Source organism: Octopus bimaculoides, chromosome 7 (assembly GCF_046866305.1).
Source record: "Octopus bimaculoides isolate indiv1 chromosome 7, ASM4686630v1, whole genome shotgun sequence".
NCBI lineage: Eukaryota > Metazoa > Mollusca > Cephalopoda > Octopoda > Octopodidae > Octopus > Octopus bimaculoides.
Window position 1 is genome coordinate 11,497,389 of NC_142934.1, and position 25,314 is coordinate 11,522,702.

Consider the following 25,314-nt stretch of genomic DNA (forward strand, 5'->3'; position numbering starts at 1 on the left):
AACAATAATATATAATGCATGTATAATGGAACAGCCTCCTCAGACTGCAGCAGCGCCGTGAAACAGAAATAAAATTTAAAACGTTATTCGTTCTGTTTGACCTAGTTGCAAATTCTCCATGGCCTGGTACTGGTCTGCAGCCCTGGTTATTGGGGACCCCTGGGTTAAAGCATATCAATCATTGATTTGTGGGATTTTTTTTTTCCTTCTTGTCGTTAATAGAAAAAGAAAAAAAAAATCAAAGCAATTATTTATTATTATACTTTAACAAAGACATTTATTATCAAGTTGAAATTTGTCCAATTTTTTTTTTTCTGTTGAATCTTATTAAATTTCTTTTGACCACACTTGAAGTATTTCAAATTTTCACCAGATTATTTTTCAAATTTTCTACACTTGATGTAATTTCTTTCTTATTAATTTCAAGAAAGAAAAAAAAAAATGAACATGATGTTCATCAATATACAAAAAAGAAATACACTTATTTTGAAAATAATCTAGTGAAAATTTGAAATATTTTGAAAGGTTGGAAGAAATTTAACAATTGAGATACTGGTTCCATTATATAAGTCCTTGTTTTGGAGAGATCTAAATAAATAATGAAAAATAAACTTTCCATCAAAATTTCATGTTATGTTCCAAACACTAGCTTAATAAAACGACAATAGTTATTTTACTAAATTCTCCATTATTTTCAAAATGAATTGAATTAAACAAATGCACTGTATTTTCACAGAAATATGGTAATGAAAAGGTTAACAAGATCTTTTTCATGTTATTAAATGAGTTAACAGTTGTGCATTATTACAGTGTTTTAGTGAACTTTTGTAACTTTTTTCTTTTTTTCCTATGAGTTTGCTAGCTGAACAGACTGCTCTTTCATATGCGAGTTTTAAAGTCTAAACTTCTGTTGTCTTTTCTCCACAAACAGCAGCAGTTTTTCTCATATAATATTGATTATGTTATAGCTACGTATTGATTAGTGTCATAAAACATTTTCTTCCTACAAAAGTAATAAATGTTCTCTAGTTCTTTCTATGATTATCATTCAGAGCCAAAAAAAGAAAAAGTAAAACGAACGGAGTCTTTCCCCCTATTTCATTTTTCTCTACTACCACCCCCAGGGTTTTTTCACCCCACCTCCACCTCTCATCTTGACAAGGAATTCGGTGTAAAAGATACTCTCTTTTCCCCACCGTCACTGCCACCCTAACAGTATATGCTTGTGTGTATGTGTGTATGTGTGTATGGCTTTGGGACACACTTTAGTGATTCTACTACTGTGCGATATTTTTAGTAGGTACTGTTAGTATTAACAGCCGGCTAGCTCTCTCTGTCTCTCTTTCTCTCTCTCTTTCTCTCTCTCTCTACTTACTGACTGCCTGACTGTTTATTGAGGAAGTTTTGTTTCTTGTATGTGTAACTACTTCTTTTTTCGTTGCCTCTCTTTTCTTTCTTTCTAGGAAGTTCAACTTTGCCAAACAAAACTATCAAATGAGAAAATCTTATACCCCCCCCCCCCTCTTTTCCTCCGCCACCATCATCTCTCTTCCCCCTTCTCTCTCTCTTTGGGCTAAAAATGTGAATGCTAAATAGAATTGATCTGGGCATTAATAGATGTTTTAAGGCTTTTCTCTTTCTATTCCTGTTTCCCTTTTGTCCTTAGAAATAAGTCTTGTCTTTTCATATATATTTCTCTTCTTTATTTCTATTCTTAATCTTGAAAACGAGTTATTTTTCTAAAATTATTCTCTCTTAGAATATGTTTAGAAATTAGCAATGGTGTAATGCGAGTCATTCAGTTATAAATACCTCAACAAATAAACTTATTCACCTCGTTTTGACCCAACTCCTCAAGGAATCTCTGTGTAATATATATGTTTTGAATACACACACACGCATACATATATATATATTATATTATATATTCTGTGTGTGCTGTGAAATTTTGAATTCGTGAAGAGGGGGGGAAAATATGGTTTTTAGGTTGCGGTTTTTCTTTTTAAATTCCACATTTTAGTTTATTTCTCTTGGCTGATTGAATAGAAATGAAACCAGTTTTATTGCATATAACGTCTCTTTTTAAAAAATTCATTAATGATATTATAACCTACACTGTATGCGTGTGTGTCTTGAATCTATTAGTGTTCTTTTTGTGGGTTCGTTAGTAGTGGCTGCTGTCGTCATTCGTGGCTTCTACGTCTCACATCTCATCTCGTCCCTTTTCAAATTGTTGTTTTTCCTACACCACACATCTATATCTAGATTAGCCTCAATACGCACTCACTGTATTGATTTTTCCTGCCCGTGACAGTTTGGTTCATTCAAGCTTCCATTTCTAAATTACTCCCTCTTTATGTGTGTGTGTGTTTAGGTAGATATTTTGTCTATTCCCTCGAAATCCTTGTGTGTATGTGAATATACATACATGCATTATATATGTGCGTGTGTATGTTTTTATACATGCATATATATATATATATATATATATATATATATATATATATATATTATATATTTCCCTTTAATCTTAAAGCCTCTGTGTGTGTATGAGTATATATATATATATACGCATATATATTTATATGTATGAGTGCATATTTATATGTATGAATATATATATGTATATATATACACACACACATATATATATATATATACACGCATATATATTTATATGTATGAGTGTATATTTATATTTATATGTATGAATATATATATGTATATACATACACACACACACATATATATATATATATATATATATATAAGTATGAGTATATATATATATATCTGTGTATATATAAAATATATAACCTCCCTTTTTGTGTGTGTGTGTATAGTTTTTATTGTAACAACATAAAAACAAACGTGTGTGTGTATATATATATATATATAGTATAAAAGGGAATATTATACACATGTGTGTGTGTGATATTCCCCCTTGTGTATGCGTGTATAATATTCCCTCTCCGTGTATGTGTGTGTGTACATATGTAATATTTCCTTTTCTGTTCTGTGTATATCTAGTTAATTGCATCTGGTTTTTACGTGCACACTGCTGTCACCAGCTATCCAACAGCTAACGATAGCAATACTCTTTCCATCTCTCTAACTGTAAGCACATGCCCATGTATGCATAATCATTATATATATATATATCCATATATACACACATACACACATATATAAATCTATATATGCTACTTTGCTGAAATTGTTAAATGTTTTATTTACGAAAAATATTTTCTCCCTCCTTCCCTAGCCATGGTATAACTGGTAACTGGAACTATATTACTATTCTGTGTCAAGATGTCACCAGGTAAAAGAAAAAAGAAAGAAAACCTGGTGAGCTTGCCATTGCACTGCTACTCAAAAGTTTATCTTGTAAAAACCTTCAAAAAAAAAGAAATTGTTTGGCAATGTGCGTGTGTGCATGCTTGTATGTATGTATGCGTGCGTGAGTTGTAATTATTCTTGAGATGTGTGGGGATTTGTAATTTAGTATTAATAAATGAGTGTGTTTTTTTTTTTTTTAATAAAAAAAGAAAGCTTGCATTCTTAATATATCTTGCTGTTCGGCCTCAGGCCAGCTCGGTCGGGATCCATTAGATGTTTAACCAAAGGCATTCCATGCATGGCTATCTGTTTTAGCGGGGTAAAATAGGACTTGCCTTAATCTAATGTGCCCGTTTATTTATTCATTTATTTATTTTCCTTCTTTTTTTTTTGTCTTTCTTTTTTGTAGCAGTCGAGTGGTTTTTTTTAAGGGAAGGGATTTGGCTGCTATTTCTGGCATGTAGACTCTGCATGGATATTTATTTGGATCCTGAGTAAAATAATCCCAGGATTGATGTGTTTCTTCTGCTTTTATACAGCCTATTCTATCGCAAAAAAAAAGATTTTCTTATAGAATTACCATAACCGTTCAATATACTGTTGTTTAATAACCAAAAAAAAAATACTTTGGTGCTAAAATAAATTCCAACCCTATTTTCCCATGGCTTTGTTCTACGATATTAAGATCAATATATACTAATACAGAAGAGGCACCAACCAAACATATATATGTTGAATAAATGAATAGCACTTAGTTTTTTGATAGTTCTTCACCTTAATAATTAAATGTTTATGAATTATTAGCTATTTACGATTTGTAAACTTGATAATTTATTCGAAAAAATCTAATTATTAAAGTAGAAAAATTATCAGAAAAGTCACTATTTATTTTTTCAAATATATAATACTGTACAAAGGACTTTGTATTTCTTATTCTATGACACACATTACAGTTTGGTGCTCACCATCTCCCGTCGAATCGTCCGACCCAAGGGAAACGAATATTTAATGATAATATTGGTTTCTACATACACATACGCGCATTCTTTAAAATCTTCCTATCTTGTTCTGTAAAAGTGTTGGGATGGAATAAGCGTTGGAGTGAGTGGGAAGTGGAAAATATGTAATGTTTTGCGGAAGAGTACCTCTCTTCATTGAAAGACGATTAAAAAGATATTTGATATTTTCTGTTGAGTCATTAAAATTGGGGTTTTACATAGCACAACCCTCTGTTAAATACTAACACAGAATAGAATAAGTTGGAATCGAATATAGATATATGTTACTTAGGTAAGCTCGTTGTCAGCTTACTACATTGTTTGTCTATGATGCTAGTAGAACAATAATATGTGTGTGTGTGTGTGTTCTTTTACCTGTTTCTGTCATATGACTACAACCATGCTGTAGTATTGCCTTTTAGTCGAAGGAATCGACCCCAGGACTTATTCGTTGTGAGCCTGGTATTTTTTCTCTGTCTCTTGCCTAACTGCTAAGTCACCGGGGCCAAACAGACACAGACATAAATATGTGTGTGTGTGTGTGTATAAATTTAATTAGAGGTTTCATCCAAGGAAATACTGGTTCAATACCGGGTATTTTGGGGGAATGAATTTCCTTAAAATAATAGGTATATATATAAAAACATAGTTTATATTCATTTTAAAGAAGAGTAGTAATTGAAACGGCTGTAAGTGAAGATAACCATTTTGCTGTTAAATAATAAACAATTATTGACTTCCTAATCTCCATTTTCTCTTCTTTTTAAACGATTAATTTAATATAATGATAAAATCTGCATAAGAATTTATCAAGTTAGCCAGCATGTAAAACCGATTAAGGGGAAAATTTAAACAAAATATTTAATTATTCCCTTTAAATATAAATACATTCATTATATTAAGGGCTATAACTACATGTAAATGCCTCACACTATAATGAATGTATGTCTGTACGTACATAATAATAATAATAATAATAATAATATATAAATATATGCATATATACATACATACATATTTTCAAGAAGAGGGAGAATGAATATGTTTTTTACAAAGAAGTACAAAATGAAGAATATAATATATAAAAAAATAAATATACCAATACATTATATTGTCTTTGAGCTTTTAAAGTTCAATGGTAATTCATGTATATAATGGTTGGAAAAATAAGGATGCATGAGAATTGAGAGTTGTGTTAGGTTTAAAAAAAGGGCTAAAAGTTTGTGTTAAGCAGGAAGTGTGGTGTCAAAACAGGAAGTGTATGTAAGAGGAAACAAATGTTTTTAGTTGGAGTTATGAACTCTGCTGAAAAAGAGTTCATAACTCCAAATAAAAAGATTTGTCTCCCCTTACACACACTTCCTGTTTTGACACCACACTTCCTGCTTAACACAAACTTTTAGCCCATTTTTTTAAACCTAACAGGAACGTGAAACTCTGAGTAACAGTTTTTTGCAGCTTTAACAAAAGTATATTACTCTATCTTCGCTATTCAAGTACTATTTTCTCCGCCTTGTGTGTGTGTGTGTGTGTGTGTGTGTATGAATGAAAAATAAGGATAAATACAAGTTTATATTGCAGTTCCTTTGTGCATTTCACCATTACGGCTGTTTGGAATCTTGAAAATAGGTGTTCCAAGTACATTTAGATCAGTGTTCTCAATTAGGGTGCATATGACCCTTTGGGATTTAATATAAGATTTTTTAAATTAAAATTTGTGAAATAAATGGATTATACTTTCAATTTACCAAATAACTTAATTTTTTATTAATGAAATTTTAAATGATATTTAATTCTAAAAATATGAGATTTTTTTTAACATCAAATGGCTACAAGTGAAATAGAGAGATTGGATGGGTCCCTAGATAAAAAAAAAAAATGGTTGAGGATCACTGATTTGGTTGCTTAAATAGACTGGATCATCAAGGAATACTTTTTATTGCATTAAGTTATATATATATATATATATATATATATAAAGCAAAGAAGAAAAGGAAGATACATCATCATCATCATCGTCTAGATCCCTGAACTGATGTAGCCAGTCATTGGGGAGCCACTCTGGACTCTTTATAGCCATTGCCACTGGTGTTTATTCTCTGGCATGCATAGCAGGGTCTCTGTGTTGCAAACTGTCCAGTCTTTGATGTTGTCAAACCAGCACTTTCATTCATGTACATTCACACACACACACGCACATATATATATATACATATATACATACATACATGCGGATCCTATCCTTCTGACTGGCTTTGGAGTACTTAATCTGTGGAATTCTTTCTACCATCAGATCACATCACCTTATTCATTCGGAGTACCTTGATTATATATATATAAAATATATTTCTAACTTTACCATTGTTCTCTTTATCCTTTTATATATTTATACATACACACGCTAATACACGACTTATAATCCCCAATCCTGTTCATACAACGACAGGGGCAAAACTAGCCGGTATACAACACTTACTCGGTATTACCTGTATCTTTGGGGTTTGGTTAAATCCAATACCCTCCTTAACCATATATATATATATATATATATATATATATATATATATATATATATATATATATGATCACCCATGTCAGCATGGAAGGCTGATGATGATATATATATGCCCCTGGGAATTGAACTCACGATATTACATTTGTGAGCCGAATACCCTAGCTATGTAATCAAGCACTCTAATTGATATCATTAATGTAGATGTCAGTGTGCACTTATTAACCCTTCTAATGCCCACTCACCTGAGACCGTCCCTTGATTCTACCTGTTTTAAAGTAATCTAAATTGGAACTTCCCATTAAACTTCTATATCATTCTATGTCCGAAACATCAGCTTAGTAAAAAGGAAATTATTTTACGCTATTCATCATCATCTTTCAACCCTTTAACATTCAAACCAGCCATATCCGGTCAAACACTTGTGCCTGTTTTATGGTCAAACTGACCAGATCTGGCTTCTCACGACAACCCTACAATATCATTCTAAAAAAAATAAATGACCACATTGCCAAAATCTCAAATCTACGAGATAATGCATGATTAATTCAAAACAATGTGAATAAATAGGTATTGCATTTGACAGGAAAACCTGAATGCCAAAGGCTTGAATTAAGTGAAAGAAAAAAATCGAAGTGTATTCCAATAGACAGTATCCACCAGACTAGACCAGACTGCGGTTATACACCACTGGCCACAATGTACTTCCTGGCATTGATACCAACTTGCCAGTAATAAGAGTTAATCCTTTCTCACTAATCCTCTTCAACACTATATTAATCGGTGTAATTTTGTTATGAAACTTTATTCTGCTTATGTCCCCCCCACCCCGCTCTCTTTCTCTCTCTGTGCTTCAAGTTCTATAGATTTTTTTCCCCCCTCCTTTTTTATACTACTTTGAAATGTTGTGACTGGGGGTACAAAGCTAGGTACTCTAATAATTTCAATTCCTCTCTTTCACTGATCCTGAAACCTCAATTTCTCAACAGTAGATATCGATCATAATTTGAATAGATTAAATAAAATTGTATTTAAACTAAATAAGAAATTGTTAAAAATATCTAAACACCTTCGTGAATTTTGTGTTACCCTGTGTGTATATATGAAGGGGTGCTGAAAAGTTCCTGACTTTAAGGGCATCATGATAGGCCTGGTTGGAGGTCCAAACTTCCAAGTTCTTTTATGAGGCTTAGAATAATGAATGACTGCTGCAATAAGTGTGTGAATCAGAGAGGGGAATATGTTCAAGGAAATAATAATTAACTGTTTCCTTTGTATTTTCTTTTACCCAAAACCAAGAAAATTGTCAGTACCCCCTTGTGTGTGGCTGTGTGGTTAAGAAGCTTGCTTTGCAGCTACATAGTTTGGGGTTCAACCGTTCTGCTGGGCAAGTGTCTTCTACTGTAGCTCCAAGCTGAACAAAGCCTGCGTGTGAATTCAGCTGGCAGAAATTAAAATATATCCTCTTACCCTAGCAACACAATGGCTAATAATTAATAAATACCACTGCCATACAGACTGTGCTCTTTATGTGAAAATCTAAGGAGAAATTAGGGTTGGCAACTGGAAGAGCATCTGGGTGTTAAAAATCTCCCTCAGCATATTTCATGTGTGTGTATCTACACAGGAGTAGAGGGACACTGATTATGTAGGTTTACAGTTTAAGTGCCTCTTTCGCATTCATATATTAACATTTAGGTTTTAATTATAAATAAATATGAAACCATTATTCTATGCTAATTTAGTTAATTTTGTTAAGCGCCCCTTTCAGTTTGTAAGATAGAAATTTAAATGTAATAAAATGTTTTAAAAGAAATTTAAAGTGCCTATGTGATAACTGTAAACCTACTTTTGGGCCACCCAGTATATTAAAAACAATGTGACTCTAGTAGAATAGTTCACAGACATACAGCCTATATACTAAAAGCATATGTATTAAGGTCTTGTGTGTAAGCCCTTTTGCTACCAACCTGCCTGAGTTTATCTCTGCTTCTATGATACAAAACTTATTGTTTTAAAGTTATTTGAATTAAACTTTCCATGAAAAGTTTAAGTTATGTTGCAAACACAAACTTTATAGTGACAAAGTTATTTTACTAATATCGTTATATTTGGGATGCATGGCTCAGTGGTTAGAGCGTCAGGCTCACAATCATGAGGTAGTGAGTTCAATTCCCAGACCGGGCTGTGTGTTATGTTCTGGAGCAAGACACTTCATTTCATGTTGCTCCAGTTCACTCAGCTGTAGAAATGAATTGCAACTTCACTTTGCCTTTCCTTTTGATAACATGGGTGGCGTGGAGAGGAGAGGCTGATATGCATGGGTAACTGCTGGTCTTCCAAAAACAACCTTGCCCAGACTTGTGCCTCGGAGGGGAACTTTCTAGGTGCAATATCATGGTCATTCGTGACTGATGGAAGTTTTTACCCTTTATATTTGGGGATGGTCATATTTTGCCCTTTAAACACATAACCTATATATTTGGTCTTCTCTTCAGCTTTATTATATATATATATATAGTGCATGTGTTTAATTGACAAAATACAACCTCCCCCATATATAACAATATCTGCTTAAACACGATTTCACATTGAGAATCTTGCAAAACAAATACCTTATTTTACTAAATTTTTTTCATTTGCAAAATTAAAGAAAGAAGGCTTTTTTTTTAGTTTAGGCAGAAGGCCCAAAATTTCGGGGAGGGGACCACTGGATTAGATTGACCCCAGTACGCAACTGGTACTTGTATCGACCCTGAAAGGATGAAAGGCGAAGTCGGCCTTGGCGGAATTTGAACTGAGAACATAAAGACAGATGAAATACCACTAAGCATTTCATCCAGTGTGTTAACATTTCTTATTTCTTTTACTGCCCACAAGGGGCTACACACAGAAGGTACAAACAAGGACAGATAAAGGGATTAAGTCGATTACATCGACCCCAGTGTGTAACTGGTACTTAATTTATCGACCCCGAAAAGATGAAAGGCAAAGTCGACCTCGGCAGAATTTGAACTCAGAACGTAACGGCAAAAGAAATACCGCTAAGAATTTTGCCCGGCGTGCTAACGTTTCTGCCACCTCACCACCTTAGAAGACGTATATATTTGAATGGAAGTATCGTGACAAAAGGGTTGACAACTTTAGTAAACTTATATTATCCAAACAATCAGTTGATAAAAAAAATCCCTGGGGTGTTTAAATGAAAACACATGCAAGAGAAATACTTTTCAATTAGCAAATGCTGAATCAAGCGAATCTGATATTCTGAACTGGTTCTGTAATACAAATTCAATGTTTTTAAAGTAATCTAAATTAAAGACTTTCTTCAAAATTTTAAATGTTAATTCTTGTTCCAAAACCCCAAAGTTATAATGATAACAAAATTGTTTTAACTAAATTCTTTATTTTCAAAATTAATTTGAAAACAAAAGCATATTTTAGCAGAAATACAGTAGCAACTTCTAAGTGGTTTTTATTTTTTAATGTCACAAGCTTTATAATAACCAACTTATTAAAATATATGTGATGCTGGTTGGCAAAGTATTTGAGAAACATTAGTAGCCATTATAAATACATTCATTATGTAAATGTTTACTATCTGACAGTGATGATAAATTCAGCATTACTTTCATCTATCATTGACAAACATTCAGATGTTTGATCATCTGAGCTTACCTATTTGTGGAATTACTACTACTAACCTTTTGCTTTAACAGACATGTGTGGTACCCTTATCTTAACTCTCAAGTCATATCAGTAGGACACAATGTTGGACCTTCAAATTAAATTATAGGTGTTTCTGCTGAGTTTTTGTCTACCCGGTTTAACTCACTAAGCTCGAAGACCTGTCGGGGCAAGCGAAAGCGAAATCGTGATGGCACCTGTGCTCAGCGCCACCTTTCTGGCACATGTAAAAACTTTCGAGCGAGATCGTTGCCAGTGCCGCTGGACTGTCTCCCATGCAGGTGGCACATCAATTACACCATTTCTAGCGTGGCCGTTGCCAGTACCGCCTGACTGGCCTTCGTGCCGGTGTCACATAAAAGCACCCACTACACTCTAGGAGTGGTTGGTGTTAGGAAGGGCATCCAGCTGTAGAAACTCTGCCAAATCAGATTGGAGCCTGGTGTAGCCATCTAGTTCAACAGTCCTCAGTCAAATCGTCCAACCCATGCTAGCATGGAAAGCATACATTAAACGATGATGATGATGCCCTAAAAGCCACAAACCTATACTAAAAAAAACGCCCTAGAAGCCACAAGATCTGAGTGAAATGTTCTTCTTAATTACTCAGCCTTACCTACATTTAACTTGATTTTAGAAACTTTAACAGTTTCTACCGAAATCATAACCATTATCAAGCTCATTCAACTTCATGTTTAATCCTTTAGCATTTCAACTGGCTGCATCCAGCCTAAATATTCTGTCCTATGTTCAAACCAGTGAGATCCAACCTCTCACACCTGCACATTGATGTCATTCTAAAAATATACAATCACATCATTGAAATATCAAAACTACAAAAGTAATGCATGATTAATTCAAAACGATGTGGATGAGCAAGCATTACGTTTGACCGAGTAATCTGAATGCGAAGGGGTTTAAATCATAAATTCTTCATTTTGTTTATTTATTTATTTATTTTAACTTTTTCTACTTGTTTCGCTCATTAGACTACAGCCATGCTTAAACTCTGTCTCTCGAGGGTTTCAGCTGATTGTGTTGATTATACCAACCTGAATACTTCGTCTGGTATTTATTTTATTGGATCTCAAATGAAAGATAAATCCAAGTAGGAGTAAAGATACATAAAAAAAGGGCATAACAAAATATATTTTTTAAAAGTCTTAAAGTATTTTTGCAAGTACTAAGTTTACAAGGAACACGGACTTTAAATCACACACCTAAACACACATTATATGTTGTTGTTGTTGGCACTCCGTCGCTTACGACGTCGAGGGTTCCAGATCCGATCAACGGAACAGCCTGCTCGTGAAATTAACGTGCAAGTGGCTGAGCACTCCACAGACACGTCTACCCTTAACGTAGTTCTCGGGGAGATTCAGCGTGACACAGTGTGACAAGGCTGACCCTTTGAATTACAGGCACAACAGAAACAGGAAGAAAGAATGAGAGAAAGTTGTGGTGAAAGAGTACAGCAGGGTTCGCCACCATCCCCTGCCGGAGCCTCGTGGAGCTTTTTAGGTGTTTTCGCTCAATTAACACTCACAACGCCCGGTCTAGGAATCGAAACCGCGATCCTATGACCGCGAGTCCGCTACCCTAACCACTGGGCCATTGTGCCTCCACACATTATATATACATGTATATTTGTCTCCGTCATGTTTTTTTTTTCCTTTTTTTTTTGTGTGCTCTCATTTCCTAGTGTATATTTATGTGTATGCATACGTTGTGTATGCGTAATAAATACACACACACAAACTGATATATCATTTTAATGCTCACTTTTCCATGCTTACTTTCGTGGATCAGACGGAATTCAATAAAACTGAATTATTCTGTGGCCGGATTCCTGCCCTTCTTGTCAACGATCTTCTGTTTCCTTGCAAGAAACTATTCCCCTATAGACAATCATGATAGACTGGAAATGAAGGACACCTATGTAACAGTGACAATCATTTACATATATCGCTTGATGTCAAGATAAGAATACACACACACACACGCTATATATATATTATTCGACAGACCCTTTTCAGTTTCAATCTATCAAATCAATTCACCAGTTTTGGTCAGCCCTGGGCTATAGAAGATATTTGCTCAGTGCCACACAGTGGACAGAACCCAAAACCATAGAGTTGAGAACTTAACTTCTTAACCATCCTGCCATGCTTGCACCTATTACACACACACACACATGTATATAACTCTCAATAAATGTGTTGAGTGTCCTTCTTTCGTTTATGTACTCACTCGTATATATATATATATATATCTACATATATATATATATATATATATATATATATATATATATATATATATATATATATATATATACGTACTGATTTTAAAGTAGGCACACCGTGTCCCTTTGTGCTGTAATAGATGATTGAAAGGGTCGGTGACAGAAGGACATCTTGCCATAAAATACACCCTAGAAAAACGCGTCGAACCCTTGCCGGCTTAGGAAAGCAGACGTAAATCAGTGGCGGTGGCCGCGGTGGTTTTCAGGCGACGACAGCATCCTACTGAGCTTTCCCCATCTTTCTATCTAACTCTCTCTCCCTCCCACAGTTTCCATCTGCTTAATTTTACTCATCGACTAAGGTTCGAATCCGCACTATTTTTTTGTTGCGAAACGAAACACATATCCACGCCAGTTTTTCCATTGTTGTTCATATTTTTCTTCGTTTTCTTCCTGGCTCCACTTAAAAATAAAAAAAAGAAGAAAATTCTCATCTATCTGTCTACATTGTAAAAATACATGTCTGTTCACACTGTATAGATCTTTCTATTAACTTTCACTCCTACCTTGTCTCAATCTCCTCTCTCACTGCTGCTAGCATCAATATCACAATCACATGTCTCTAGCCATTTTCATCGTCACCGCACCTCCTACCCCCGTAGCTTTTTCCACTCCCACTATTCCCATTTTTAATCTTCAGCTTAAACTCTTACCAATACCATTCTCCCCCTCTCTCTTTCTATTTACTGCTTTACTCCACCTCCCTCTTGCACGCATTTCTCTGCTCACTGCCCCTTATTTTGCTAGTTCTATTGTGAATGTATATGTGGATGTGCTGAATCACTTCCTGCTCTTCTCCACTACACTCTAGATAGCTTCTATTTATAGCCTCCTGCTTTGGTTTTGGGGTCAAACAGGCTTCAAGACAAAATTTCTCCCAATTCCTGTCACTGATCACTAATAGTTTTTCCTTTCTTTCCTCCCTACATCTTGCTCCCCTTCCGTCTACTTTCTATACGCCCCCCTCCACTTTCTTGCCTTTCCTTTTAAGTTTTCTTATCTTTCATTGTGTGGCCCCTGTTAAAAGGTTTTATCTCTAACATTCCATCATGGAGACTCTTTCAAAGCATATCAAGAAATAAACTTTTTTTTTTTAAACTGTCTTCTACTTTCTAGGTTAGCATGCACCGTTATTATTATTATTATTTTTCCTACACTTGCCTGTAAGAATATGTTCCAGTTTTCAAATTCTTGAAAATCTACTTTTTTTTGTTTATCTATCATTGTTTTAATCCGATTCTTCTTCTTCTTCTTATTATTATTATTGGTTTATAATTCCACCCCATCCCTCATTTACCGTGATAAATATATGCTAAAGCATTTACTATCTTATTTTCGGGCACTGAAATACCTGCCTTCAATTTCCCTTCCTTCCTAATTCTTTAAACATCTCCACACAAGTTTGATCATTGCCAGACTAAAACCAATAATAGTACTTATTTAAAACATTAAACATTTTATATATATATGTGTGTGTATGTGAATATATATATATATATATATATATATATATTTGTTATATACTCATTTATTATTTGTTATATATATATATATAGATAGATAGATAGATATTCCATCCAAACGTTGATTTATTAATTTTATTTATTTATTCACTGACAACCACTCACGACGAAATTACTAGATGCTGGTGGACATCTCGGCAGTTTACTAAAAACATCTTTGCGATTTCCATGCATTATAAGATTAGCTCAGCTGTGAATGTTCTACCTTTTCCATGGTCTGCTAAACAAATCTAGCTTACTGCTTCCATTAGTGTTTTCCCCAGCTAATGTCTTTATTTATTTTTCTTTTCTTTTTTATTTTTTTTATGAACATTTTTTCATTCGCTCAGAAATATTCTCTTTCTTCTTCTTTCCTTCACATGACAATCTTTTTTTCTTTAAATGTCCGACAAATATGCTAGCAATACTTTCTGATCGTAGAAACAAGAAAAGAAAGAAAGGAAGGAAGATAAATAATGGTTTCTTTTATTTGCCACAGGGGCACAGACTAGCGGGTACATCACAAGAACAGTCTACAATTTATGTGGAAAGGGCTTACATAAAAGACGAGGGGAAAGAAAGAGAACGGGCAGTAAAATAAGATAAAACTATATACACGGTACACAAAGTATGTGAACACACACATGATACAGGGCGACCTCAGCGCCTAAATAGGGCCTGATGATATTATTAATAATAATTAATTAATCAACTATCTAATTAATAGATAAATAAATCCAGCTTTTCATCGGTTGCTGTTAGAAAATAAATGCCTTTTCCCTCACTCCATAGTGGTAGTAGTGGCTGATTGAATCTGGCACGAAACATACCCAGTTATGTCCCTTTGTGTTCTGGGTTCGAACCCTACTAGAAATATAATAAACTCAAGCGCGGCCTTGGTTAAATTATCTGCATTCTTCCTCCAAATTTCGTGTCTTTGCTGTCACTGCTAAGAATGTTGCTTCCTTTATTCATTGCTTGAAGAGACAGCAAACAAACAAAACTAAGATAGATAGGTAGGTAGATAGATAACTAGATAGATAGATAGATGCACTCGTTTAGTTAAAATAGATGTAGGTCACTTTTGCACAGCTTAATACAAATCTTTTTAAATAATATTGATTTTTGTAACTAGGCACAAAAACTGTTTTTGTTTTAGAATGTTTACATACTTACATACGCGCACACAGATTGTGTGTGTGCAAATTCATTTGTTTGTATAAATTTGTATGTCTTTGTGTCGGTCTGTTTAGATCTCCATAACTTAGCGGTTCACCAAAAGGAAACCGATAGAATAAGTACTGGGGTCGATTTGTTCGACTAAAACCTTTTAGGGCAGTGCCCCAGCACGGCCGCAGTCTGATAATTGAAACAAGTAAAAGGTAAAAGATTGTGGAGGGGGGGGGGATATCCTGTAGGAAATAAACTTAAGGATCAAGCGCTACAACTCAAATACCATTTTGTCGTCGGCATCCTATTTCACCATTTCCCGTTCAATTCTTTTTCCTAACATCTTTGCCTGGAATATTAACGGAGAGGATAGCTTCGACATTTTCAGTGTATTTTTTTTGTTTTTAAAATCTATCTATCTATCTATCTATATCTATCTATCTATCTATATCTATCTATCTATCTATCTATCTATCTATCTATCTATGTCTGTCTGTCTGTCTGTCTGTCTATCTCTATCTATCTATCTCTTTCTTTTTTCTAAAGTATCTCATTTAAACCCAACAATTAAAAGCTGCCGATACTTTTATAAATATTTCATCACTGCGTTGGGGTACTGCAATAGTTTGTGTCTGTATCTCGTCATAGAGGTGTTTCTGTATCCCTCCTCGAACGAAGGGTATATACTCTAATTGCTGGAAATAACAGCCAAATTTCTTGTTGGTTTAAAAAAACAACAGAAATAGGCTAAAAAGGATACGTAATGTAGTTTTATCCACCCCTGGCTAAATAAACACCACCATCAACAACAAACAGCAATCGTGTCAGCTTTCAGGTCTCAAGCCAGTGAAGAGGGCACTCATCTGTTATTATTCTAGTCTTTTTAAAATTACAAAAGTTCTTTTTTGACTTTTGGAATTAACGAGAATTTCAGAATAACTTGTAAATTGTTGAAATGAAATAGTTTGAAATATATTATGTTTTCGTTCCTTTTATCACAATTTTGATACTAGATTTATATGTCATTGTTGGATCTGTCTAGCATACCTGATAAACCCCACAACGAAGGCTAAGGCTAAGTGTGGTACTTAATATATCGAGTTCTTTTGTCAATCCGCTAAGTTACAGTGACGTATACAAAACTACACTGATTGTCATGCGGTGAGAATGGGGCACAACCACAAAAACATGTACACGTGTGTATGTGCGTGTTTGCATTAAATTCACTTACAAAGTATTGGTTGGGCCAAGGATTTAGTAGACATTCGTTCAAAGTGCCCTCTAGTAGGATTGAACCCAAAAAGCGTGTGGTTGCAAAGCGAACTTCTTAACCACGTAGCTATGTTGTATATGTTTTGAAATTTGTTTTTTGATATCTATAATTGTATTATAATGTTAACGTTTTTGTATAACTGATGGGACTATCGAAAGTGTACGGCGTACCACAGGAGCGCAGCACGTGATGAGGGGTAATGCTTCTTGTGTCTGGAGCCACCGACTCTCAGCTACGGGTGTGGGCATAATCGATCAATAATCGATGGCATCTTGGCTCAGTTTTAAACAAGTGTATGGTTACAACGCACAGACATCTATTTACATGTATTCTTTAATTTATATGTAATGATTTAAAAAAAAAGAAAGTGTGCCAACTGAATTTTACTAATATCGTCTGTTGTTCGTATGTGTTAGGGAATTGAAGAAGTGGATACCCGAGGAACTGGTTTTCGAGATTCCCCATGTCTTATTTTAACCCTAAATTTATACCCAACTTCCTTTTGCATTCCTGCAGAACCTTCCCCAGTTATTATATTTCTCATTATGTGTGTGTGTGTGTATATATATATATATATATATATATATATATATATATGTATTCATTCGGTGTGCGTTAGACTTAGCATCTAAAAGATCCCGGTTCAATCCCGGGGTTCGACATCCCGTGGCTGGTCTGCTTTCATATAATCGCAGGCATGACTATACGGTAATGAGTTTACCTCCCAGTCACATGGTTCCCGGTTCAGTCCCATAGCTTGGCACCGTGAGCATGTCTTCTACTATAGCTTCAGGACGACCAAAGACTTGTGGGTGCGTTTCATGGACGGAAACTGGAAGAAGCCCGTGTTGTGTCTGTGTGTCCCCCCTCCACCCGTTTGACAAGCGGTGTTGGTGTGTTTATGTCCTCCATAACCTAGTGATACGGGAAAACTGGCCAATGGAATAAGTACCAGGCTTTAAAAAAAAATGAATAAGTTCTGAGGTCGATTCATTCAACTAAAACTCTTTCAAGGCGGTACCCCTGCATGACCGTTGTCAAATGACTGAAACAAGTAAAAGATATATATATATGTGTGTGTGTTTGTGTATGTTAAGAAGTGGCGGTCAACCGGATAACGTCCATAGTTACAGGTCACTGGACTGGCTTAAATAAACTTGCACTTTACTTTTGTCTTGATTCTCCGGTTCGTTACCCTACATTGTATATGGGTTTGTGTGTGTGTATTATTACTTACGATCATACGTATAATATAACTGGTATGAACTAAAAATGCACTTGTTCTTTAATATGGGTTCATACACCAATTTAGATTTTTTTTTTCATATATATATATATATATATATATATATATATATATATGTAGTTCAAAAACACAATAACAAAAAAACAAAAAAACAACAAAGTGAGGACGTGATATGGATAGTATTATTGGACGCTCAGGAAAGGAAAGAGAGATGGTCAAATATGTGAACTCGCATCATTTTGTCATCTCTTCAAGTTTTCGCTGTGATAAGAAAAGCAATAAGGCCAAGGGACACAACTCAGTTGGCTAGAAAATGTTTTACACTGTGCGCGCGCGTGTGTGTGTGTGTGTAACAGCAGAACACTGAAGAATGTGTTATAATCATATTTACTCTTTTACTCGTTTCAGTTATATGATTGTGGCCATGCTGGAGCACCGCCTTTAGTCGAGCAAATCGACCCCAGGACTTATTCTTTGTAAGCCTAGTACTTATTCTATCGGTTTTTTTTGCCGAACCGCTAGTTTACGGGGACGTAAACACACCAGCATCGGTTGTCAAGCGATATGGGGCGGGGGACAAACAAACACACACACACACATACACACGACGGGTTCTTTCAGTTTCCGTCTACCAAATCCACTCACAAGGCTTTGGTCGGCCCGAAGCTATATAGTCGTCGACACTGCCCCAAAGTGCCGCGCAGTGGGACTGAACCCGGAACCATGTGGCTGGCAAGCAAGCTACTTACCACAAAGTCACTCATAAATATAAATAATTATCTAAATAATATTGAAGTAGATTTTATAACCCAAGCTATTTAAAAATTGTAAAAGTTTCTTTCACTTCCACACTTAACAGAGGAAATTTTATAACTTCAAATTATTCAAATTTGTTTGTTTATAAGTGTTAGTAAACTAGATATAAATTACATTTCATATAAAATCATTCATGTAAGTTTAAATATAGCTATTTTGCTAAATAAACTAAATATATTTAAATGTCTTTTGAAGTCCTTTATACAGTCTCTGTTAGGTGTGTATGTGTATATATATATATATATATATATATATATATATATATATATATATATATATATAAACAGGAAAATGGTGATTGTTTATGTTGGCAAAAATCCTTTGATCACGTTCGCAAATTTGGATTAGAGTGTATTGCATGGAAACACACTGTTTATACAGTATGAAAACTTGATCCAAATTTGTTAAAAATCTAGTGTGTTATCTCTATTTCTTTGAACATAACCATGTATTTTACTGCATAGTTGTATATAACTTTTAAGTGCTTGTGGCATATTATTTCTCATTATCGGCATATTAATTATTCGAAACATGAAGTTACACAGTTATATAAATTTACTGACAGTAAATCAGTCACTAATCTCAGTTTTCAATTTTTTGTGCAGCTGTAGCTGTATGTTTGCGTTGCATACATACATATATGCACAAGTATGCACATATCTATCGTTTATGTTATTTATATAAACAAGGTAGAAGTGATATATTTTGTTTCTATGCATGTATTATAATAAGAACGTTTGTTGTCAATCACTTCGAAATTTCAGAACAATGAATTTGTACTCAACAAAAGTATGGAGTAGCTCATCAGATTAATATAAAATTGTTTTTATTATAGCTAAACATAAAAGCAAACAAAAACAACACTATATATATATATATATATATATAATGATGATTTTATATATCGCCTTACTGGCACTCATACCGGTAGCATGTGAACAAAACATTGGACTTACTCCTGTGCAGGTGGCACGTAAAAAAAAAAACATCATTTGAGCGTGGCCATTGCCAGTACCACCGGACTGGCCCTCGTGCCAGTGGCATGTAAAAAGCACCCACTACATTCTCGGAGCGGTTGGCGTTAGGAAGGGCATCCAGCTGTAGAAACTCTACCAGATCAGGTTCGAGTCTGGTGTAGCCATCTGGTTCGCCAGTCCCCAGTGAAATCGTCCAACCCATACTAGCATAGATGTTTACTGTCAACTTACTGTGACAGACCCGTTCAGGGAATCATACTGCTGTTATTTAGCCCTAGGAAGCTAGAGCGCTTCCTGTTGGCCCTGACACATTTCCTGTGTCCTTATATTTGTGAAGGGGAGACAAGCTTCCCCACCCAGATTATATATATATATATATATATATAATGATGATTTTATATATACAGCAATAATTTCTTTATTCTTTAAAATTTGAGATCTGTATTTGATTTGCCTAATTGCATGGTTATTCTCTGAAAATTTATATGTTCATCAACTCCTTCGTAGATATCCATGATATTTTTTGTACTCCTGTATTAATGATATAACTTCTATGGTAGCAGACTAGCTACAATTAGTACTGTAGCTCATGTATTTAGCTCTTGCTAATATATTGGGTTGTCCAGAAAGTTCGTGCCGATTTATAGTAGCTGACCTTTCAACTTATTTGCCATGAAACCACCTCAGTTCTGGGAAGAGGGTATTTTCTAGTTAAAGGGAAGATGGAGACGCATTGTGCAACAAAATGGTTCATATTTGGTTAATTAAAAATGTAATGGCAAGTATTTATTGACCTTTTTCTTTCCTTTAAAAGATCGGCACGCACTTTCCAGACAACCCAATAGTTCCTGTATCTACCTACACTTGGTAATATAGCTCTTGTGTTCAGCTACACTTGGCGACATAGTTTTGCATCTAGCTACACTTGGTGGTATAGTTCCTGTGTCTAGTTACACTTGGCGATATAGTTTTTGTGTGTCTATAGCAGTGAGCTGGCAGAATCATTAGCACACCAGGCAAAATGTATGGTGGCATATCATCCATCTTTATGTTCTGAGTTCAAATTCCACCATGGTTGACTTTGCCTCTAATCCTTTCAGGATCTATAAAATAAGTACCAGTTGAAAATTGGGGTCAGTGTAATCAACTTATTCCCTCCCCTGAAATTGCTGGCCATGGTGTCAAAATTTGAAACCAATATCATTTGTGTCTATCTGCACTTAGTAGTACAGTTCCCGTTTAAGTACACTTTGCAATATAATTCCTGTGTCTATCTACACTTGGTAATATAGGTCCTGCAGCTAGTAAGATACTCTGTTTACCTGCATATAAATTGCATTATTTTATACTTCATTTTAACTAGGGCATAATTTTTTTTTTAAACTGGAGTGTCACTCGACTTATACAGGGGGCAAAGCTGAAACTACATAGGGAAATAATTTGGCACTAAGATTTAACACTAGAATGGGGATAGGACTTCAACAGTAGCTTTTGTAGTAGGTGTCTAACTGTAATAGTCTGTTCTGTGACAAATATTTTAACTGTAATAGTCAGTGTTGTCACACAACTTTCATTCAAAACTGAACAATTTATTTTCTTCGCAATACAACTGCTTTATATAATTTGTTTTCTATCTCAATTTCCCCCTCCCTCTCTCTCCCTCGTTTTATCACCTTTTTTTACTAATTTTTTATTTCCCTACTTTTATGCTATTGATTTTGTAGGTAGGTAGGTAGGCAGGCAGGCAGGCAGGTAGGTAAGAGAAAATAGAGAGAGAGGGGGGAGAAAAGGAGATAGAGAGACAACGATAGATAGATTGGTAGATAGGGAGATAGATAGGGAGATAGATAGATTGACAGGTAGAAACATTAGCACACCAGGCAAAATGCTAAGCGGTATTTCGTCTGCTGTTACGTTCTGAGTTCAAATTCCACCAAGGTCGACTTTGCCTTTCATCCTTCCGGGGTCGATAAATTAAGTACCAGTTACGCACTGGGGTCGATGTAATCGACTTAATCTCCTTGTTTGTCCCCTCTATGTTTAGCCCCTTGTGGGCAACAAAGAAATAAGATAGATAGGCAGGCAGGTAGGTAGGTAGGTAGATAGATAGATAGATAGATAGATAGATAGATAGGCAGGTAAGTGGGTAGGTAGGTATGTAGAGAGACAGATGTGTTTAAGCTTCTGTAAACACTTCTTTTTTCTTGTTATGAGAAATCACTGACCATCCTGTTTTTGAGTGCCATCTATTCTATTCTCACACCTGTCTGTGATTAGCTTTCTATGACTATGAGCTTAGAACACAAATGTTTGTTGTGTCTTACAATTACCTTTACAGTTATTTCCTATTATAATTTTTCAGGCTTTCTTTTTTTCTTTTCTTTCCTTTTCTTCTGTCCTTTTTCCCCCATTAATATGTATGTGTGTGTGTGTGATGAAATTTCAAAAAAATTTATGTGTTCTCCAAGAGTATAAATTCAGGCTACCATTTATTTTTTCATCAGGATATGGAGAGACAACTACACTGGTGTTTCAAAAAAAGTCAGGAAAAGTGGGGACTGAGCATTTGATCATATTAACAAATGATCTTTTTTTTTTTTTTTTTGCCCATCTCTTCCCTTTAATTTTGCAATGTATAAAAAAGAAGCTTAATTTAGCAGAAGTGCTTTCATTAGACAGTTAGTTATAAGATAATCCTGGCTATTTCACCATGCTATCACATTAAAATCTTTACATAGATATCTGTGTGTGTGTGTGTGTGTTGGTATATGTTGTTGCCTTTTAAATTCCTGTTAATAATTTGCTCGCACTCACATGTGACTACACATGCTATGCTCTCATCTACTTGGATCTGTGTAATAGTTTCAGTTATAGGACGATGGTCATGCTGGAGCATTGCCTTAACCCTTTAGCATTCAGATTTCTTTGCCAAATATAATGCTTGTCTATTCACATTGTTTTGAATTAATCGCACATAAACTTGTAGCTTCAAGATTTCAATGGTGTATTTGTATATTTTTAGAACGACATTGTAGGGTAGGTGTGAGATGTTGGATCTTGTCAGTTTTTACATAAAGCAGGTAGAATATTTGGCCTGGATATGGCCAGATTAACTTAAAGAGATCTAAATTCAAATTTTCCATCGAAATTTCATGATAATTTAGCATTTAAACCTGCCAGATCCAGCCTATCACACCTACCCCTCAATGCCATTCTAAAATTATACAATCAGTTCATCGAAATTTCGAAGCTATGAGATAATGCACGATTATTTAAAAACGGTGTTAATGAAAAAGCGTTATATTTGAGTGAAAAATCTGAATGCCAAAGAGTTAAGTTCCATGCGCCAACTTAATAAGGACAAAATTATTGTGGTAAATTCTTAATTATTTTTAAAATTAATTGAAACAAAAGCTGTATATTTCAGCAGAAATATGGTAATGAAACTGTTAATGCTGTGGTAAAATGCATCTGCTGCTCATTACTGAGGCCTGTTTACAGCCATTTAACTTTATCACATAGCTCTTTCCTATAACTATGAAGACTTGTACAACCACAAGCATCACCTATGAATAAGCAAGCTTTGTGCCAATGCAGAGATATTCTAATAGACATTATATAGTATCTTACTTTGTAATTCTGTATTCATTGTTTCTAAGTCCACTGAGGTTTACTTTGTCTTTCATCTATGAGAGATCAATGAGATATCTGCCAATAAGATAGGTATTCAGATGATTATATTAATTTTTCTCCCTTTGCCGCAAAAAAGAAACCAAAAAAAAAAAAAAACCCAAATAAGCAAAACGCAAAGGAGAAAAGAAAATTATCATGAAATTGTTGTTTGGTAAGCTCCCAGCAACCTTAGTTTAGGGATCAGCTTTAATTCCCAGGTGAATTTGTTTCTCTTGCAATGCTTTTTCATCAACATCACACAGTCTTATTCTACTGTAAAATTCTTGACAATATACATACGCAAGAACTTTTTTTTTTTAATGCTAGAATTTTTGTCTTGAATTTCAAGATACTTGTTCTCATGAAACAAATAGATATGTCTCTCTCTCTCTCTCTATACATATATATGTGTGTATATTTACGCACGTCTACACACAAACGCCTACACATATATTTGCTTACACACATTTACCCACACATGTATATATTTGCTTGTACATGTATATACTCATACACACACATACATGTATGTATATATATATATATATACTCATCCACATGTATACATATATAGTATGTATATACATATGTATGTAAAGTGATAGCTGAGTAAATACTAACTTGTAAACTGATTTTTACTGTTTAGTGTGATCATTGAGAGACATTTATCAAAATTAGTTTTTAGTTGGTTGGTGAAGGTGGTGGAATTACAAATTGCTTTTCTGTTAATCTCCTAATGCATTCTCTTTCTCAATAAATTCTTAATTATCAATCAACACTAGGATTTAGATAAACCCATATTTTTCTGTACAGCATCAGTGTTGGTAAAAACAAGCAAGCAAAGAAGGAAAACAAAACAGTTGTTTTTAATGAACTCATATCTTTGTAGTTTCATTAAGCCTAACTCTCTCTCTCTCCTTTTGCTTTTTTTTTTTTTGCTTTTTTTTTTTTTTGCTTTTTTTTTCTATTTCAAAAGCTTTTGTCATTATTATCTTCTGTATTATAAAGATAACATTTATACAAATTCAATTATCTTGAAATTTTATTTTTGTTTTGGAGCAATTTAATCCCAATAGCCAGATCTTGGATAATATTCGCAGTAGGAAGCGAAAATAAAAAGAGGCTTTGTTTCTTACCGTTTGTTAGATATTCCAAAGCATGAAGCAAAAACCTCCTCCTTTGGCTCCATATTTTTTTTTTCCCTTCCACTTTGCTGCTACAGATGGCTTGGTAGGAAACCAAGCTTAAACATTTTTATAGTATCTAGTGCAGTGCTTGCTTCACATAAAGTTCAGCTTCAGGCCGTTTTGTGGGGTTCGAGGTGTCAATAAAATAATCACCATTGAAATATTATTTTACAAGATTGCATATGAATATCACAGAAACATATTGGACAAAATACACGCCTTCTTAGTATTTTTGTCGATATACAACCGTTGCCTTTTATGATACAGTTCTATATTTGTGAGATGAGGAATTGATATTGTATACACTATTTATGTTAAGTCAGACTGGTGGTCTCATCTTGATTGTTGCTGTCACTACATTTCAGCTGTTGTATGCTCCAGCCTTCTTCAGGTGTTTTGCGTTGAACTCGGTAGTTGCATCGGAATTTCAATACAACAACTAAGTCCAACACAAGACACCTGAAGAGTCAAATGCTGTTGTAATTAGATATGATTATTCAACCCTGCCAGGCTATAAGAATAAGTGCAAATAGGATGTTACTTATTTCTTTATTGCTCACATGGAGCTAAACATAGAGGGGACAAACAAGGACAGACAGAGGGATTAAGTCGATTACATCGACCCCCCCA

The 25,314-nt window shown here is 34.6% G+C and overlaps 1 protein-coding gene across 8 annotated transcripts in view; it reads left to right on the plus strand.

Annotated features, from left to right (window-relative positions):
* LOC106882391 (uncharacterized) overlaps positions 1–25,314 on the plus strand; it is a 350,086-nt gene that overhangs the window by 284,910 nt on the left and 39,862 nt on the right. For 4 of the 8 annotated variants that reach the window (XM_052969230.2, XM_089354753.1, XM_052969224.2 and 1 more), the window contains one exon: positions 3,266–3,348. The exons of the other annotated variants lie outside the window; for them this stretch is intronic. In XM_052969230.2, coding sequence (XP_052825190.2) covers positions 3,313–3,348 — 36 coding nt within the window. In that variant the 5' untranslated portion in view covers positions 3,266–3,312. The remainder of the gene's footprint in view (positions 1–3,265; positions 3,349–25,314) is intronic. 8 annotated transcript variants of the gene reach the window in all.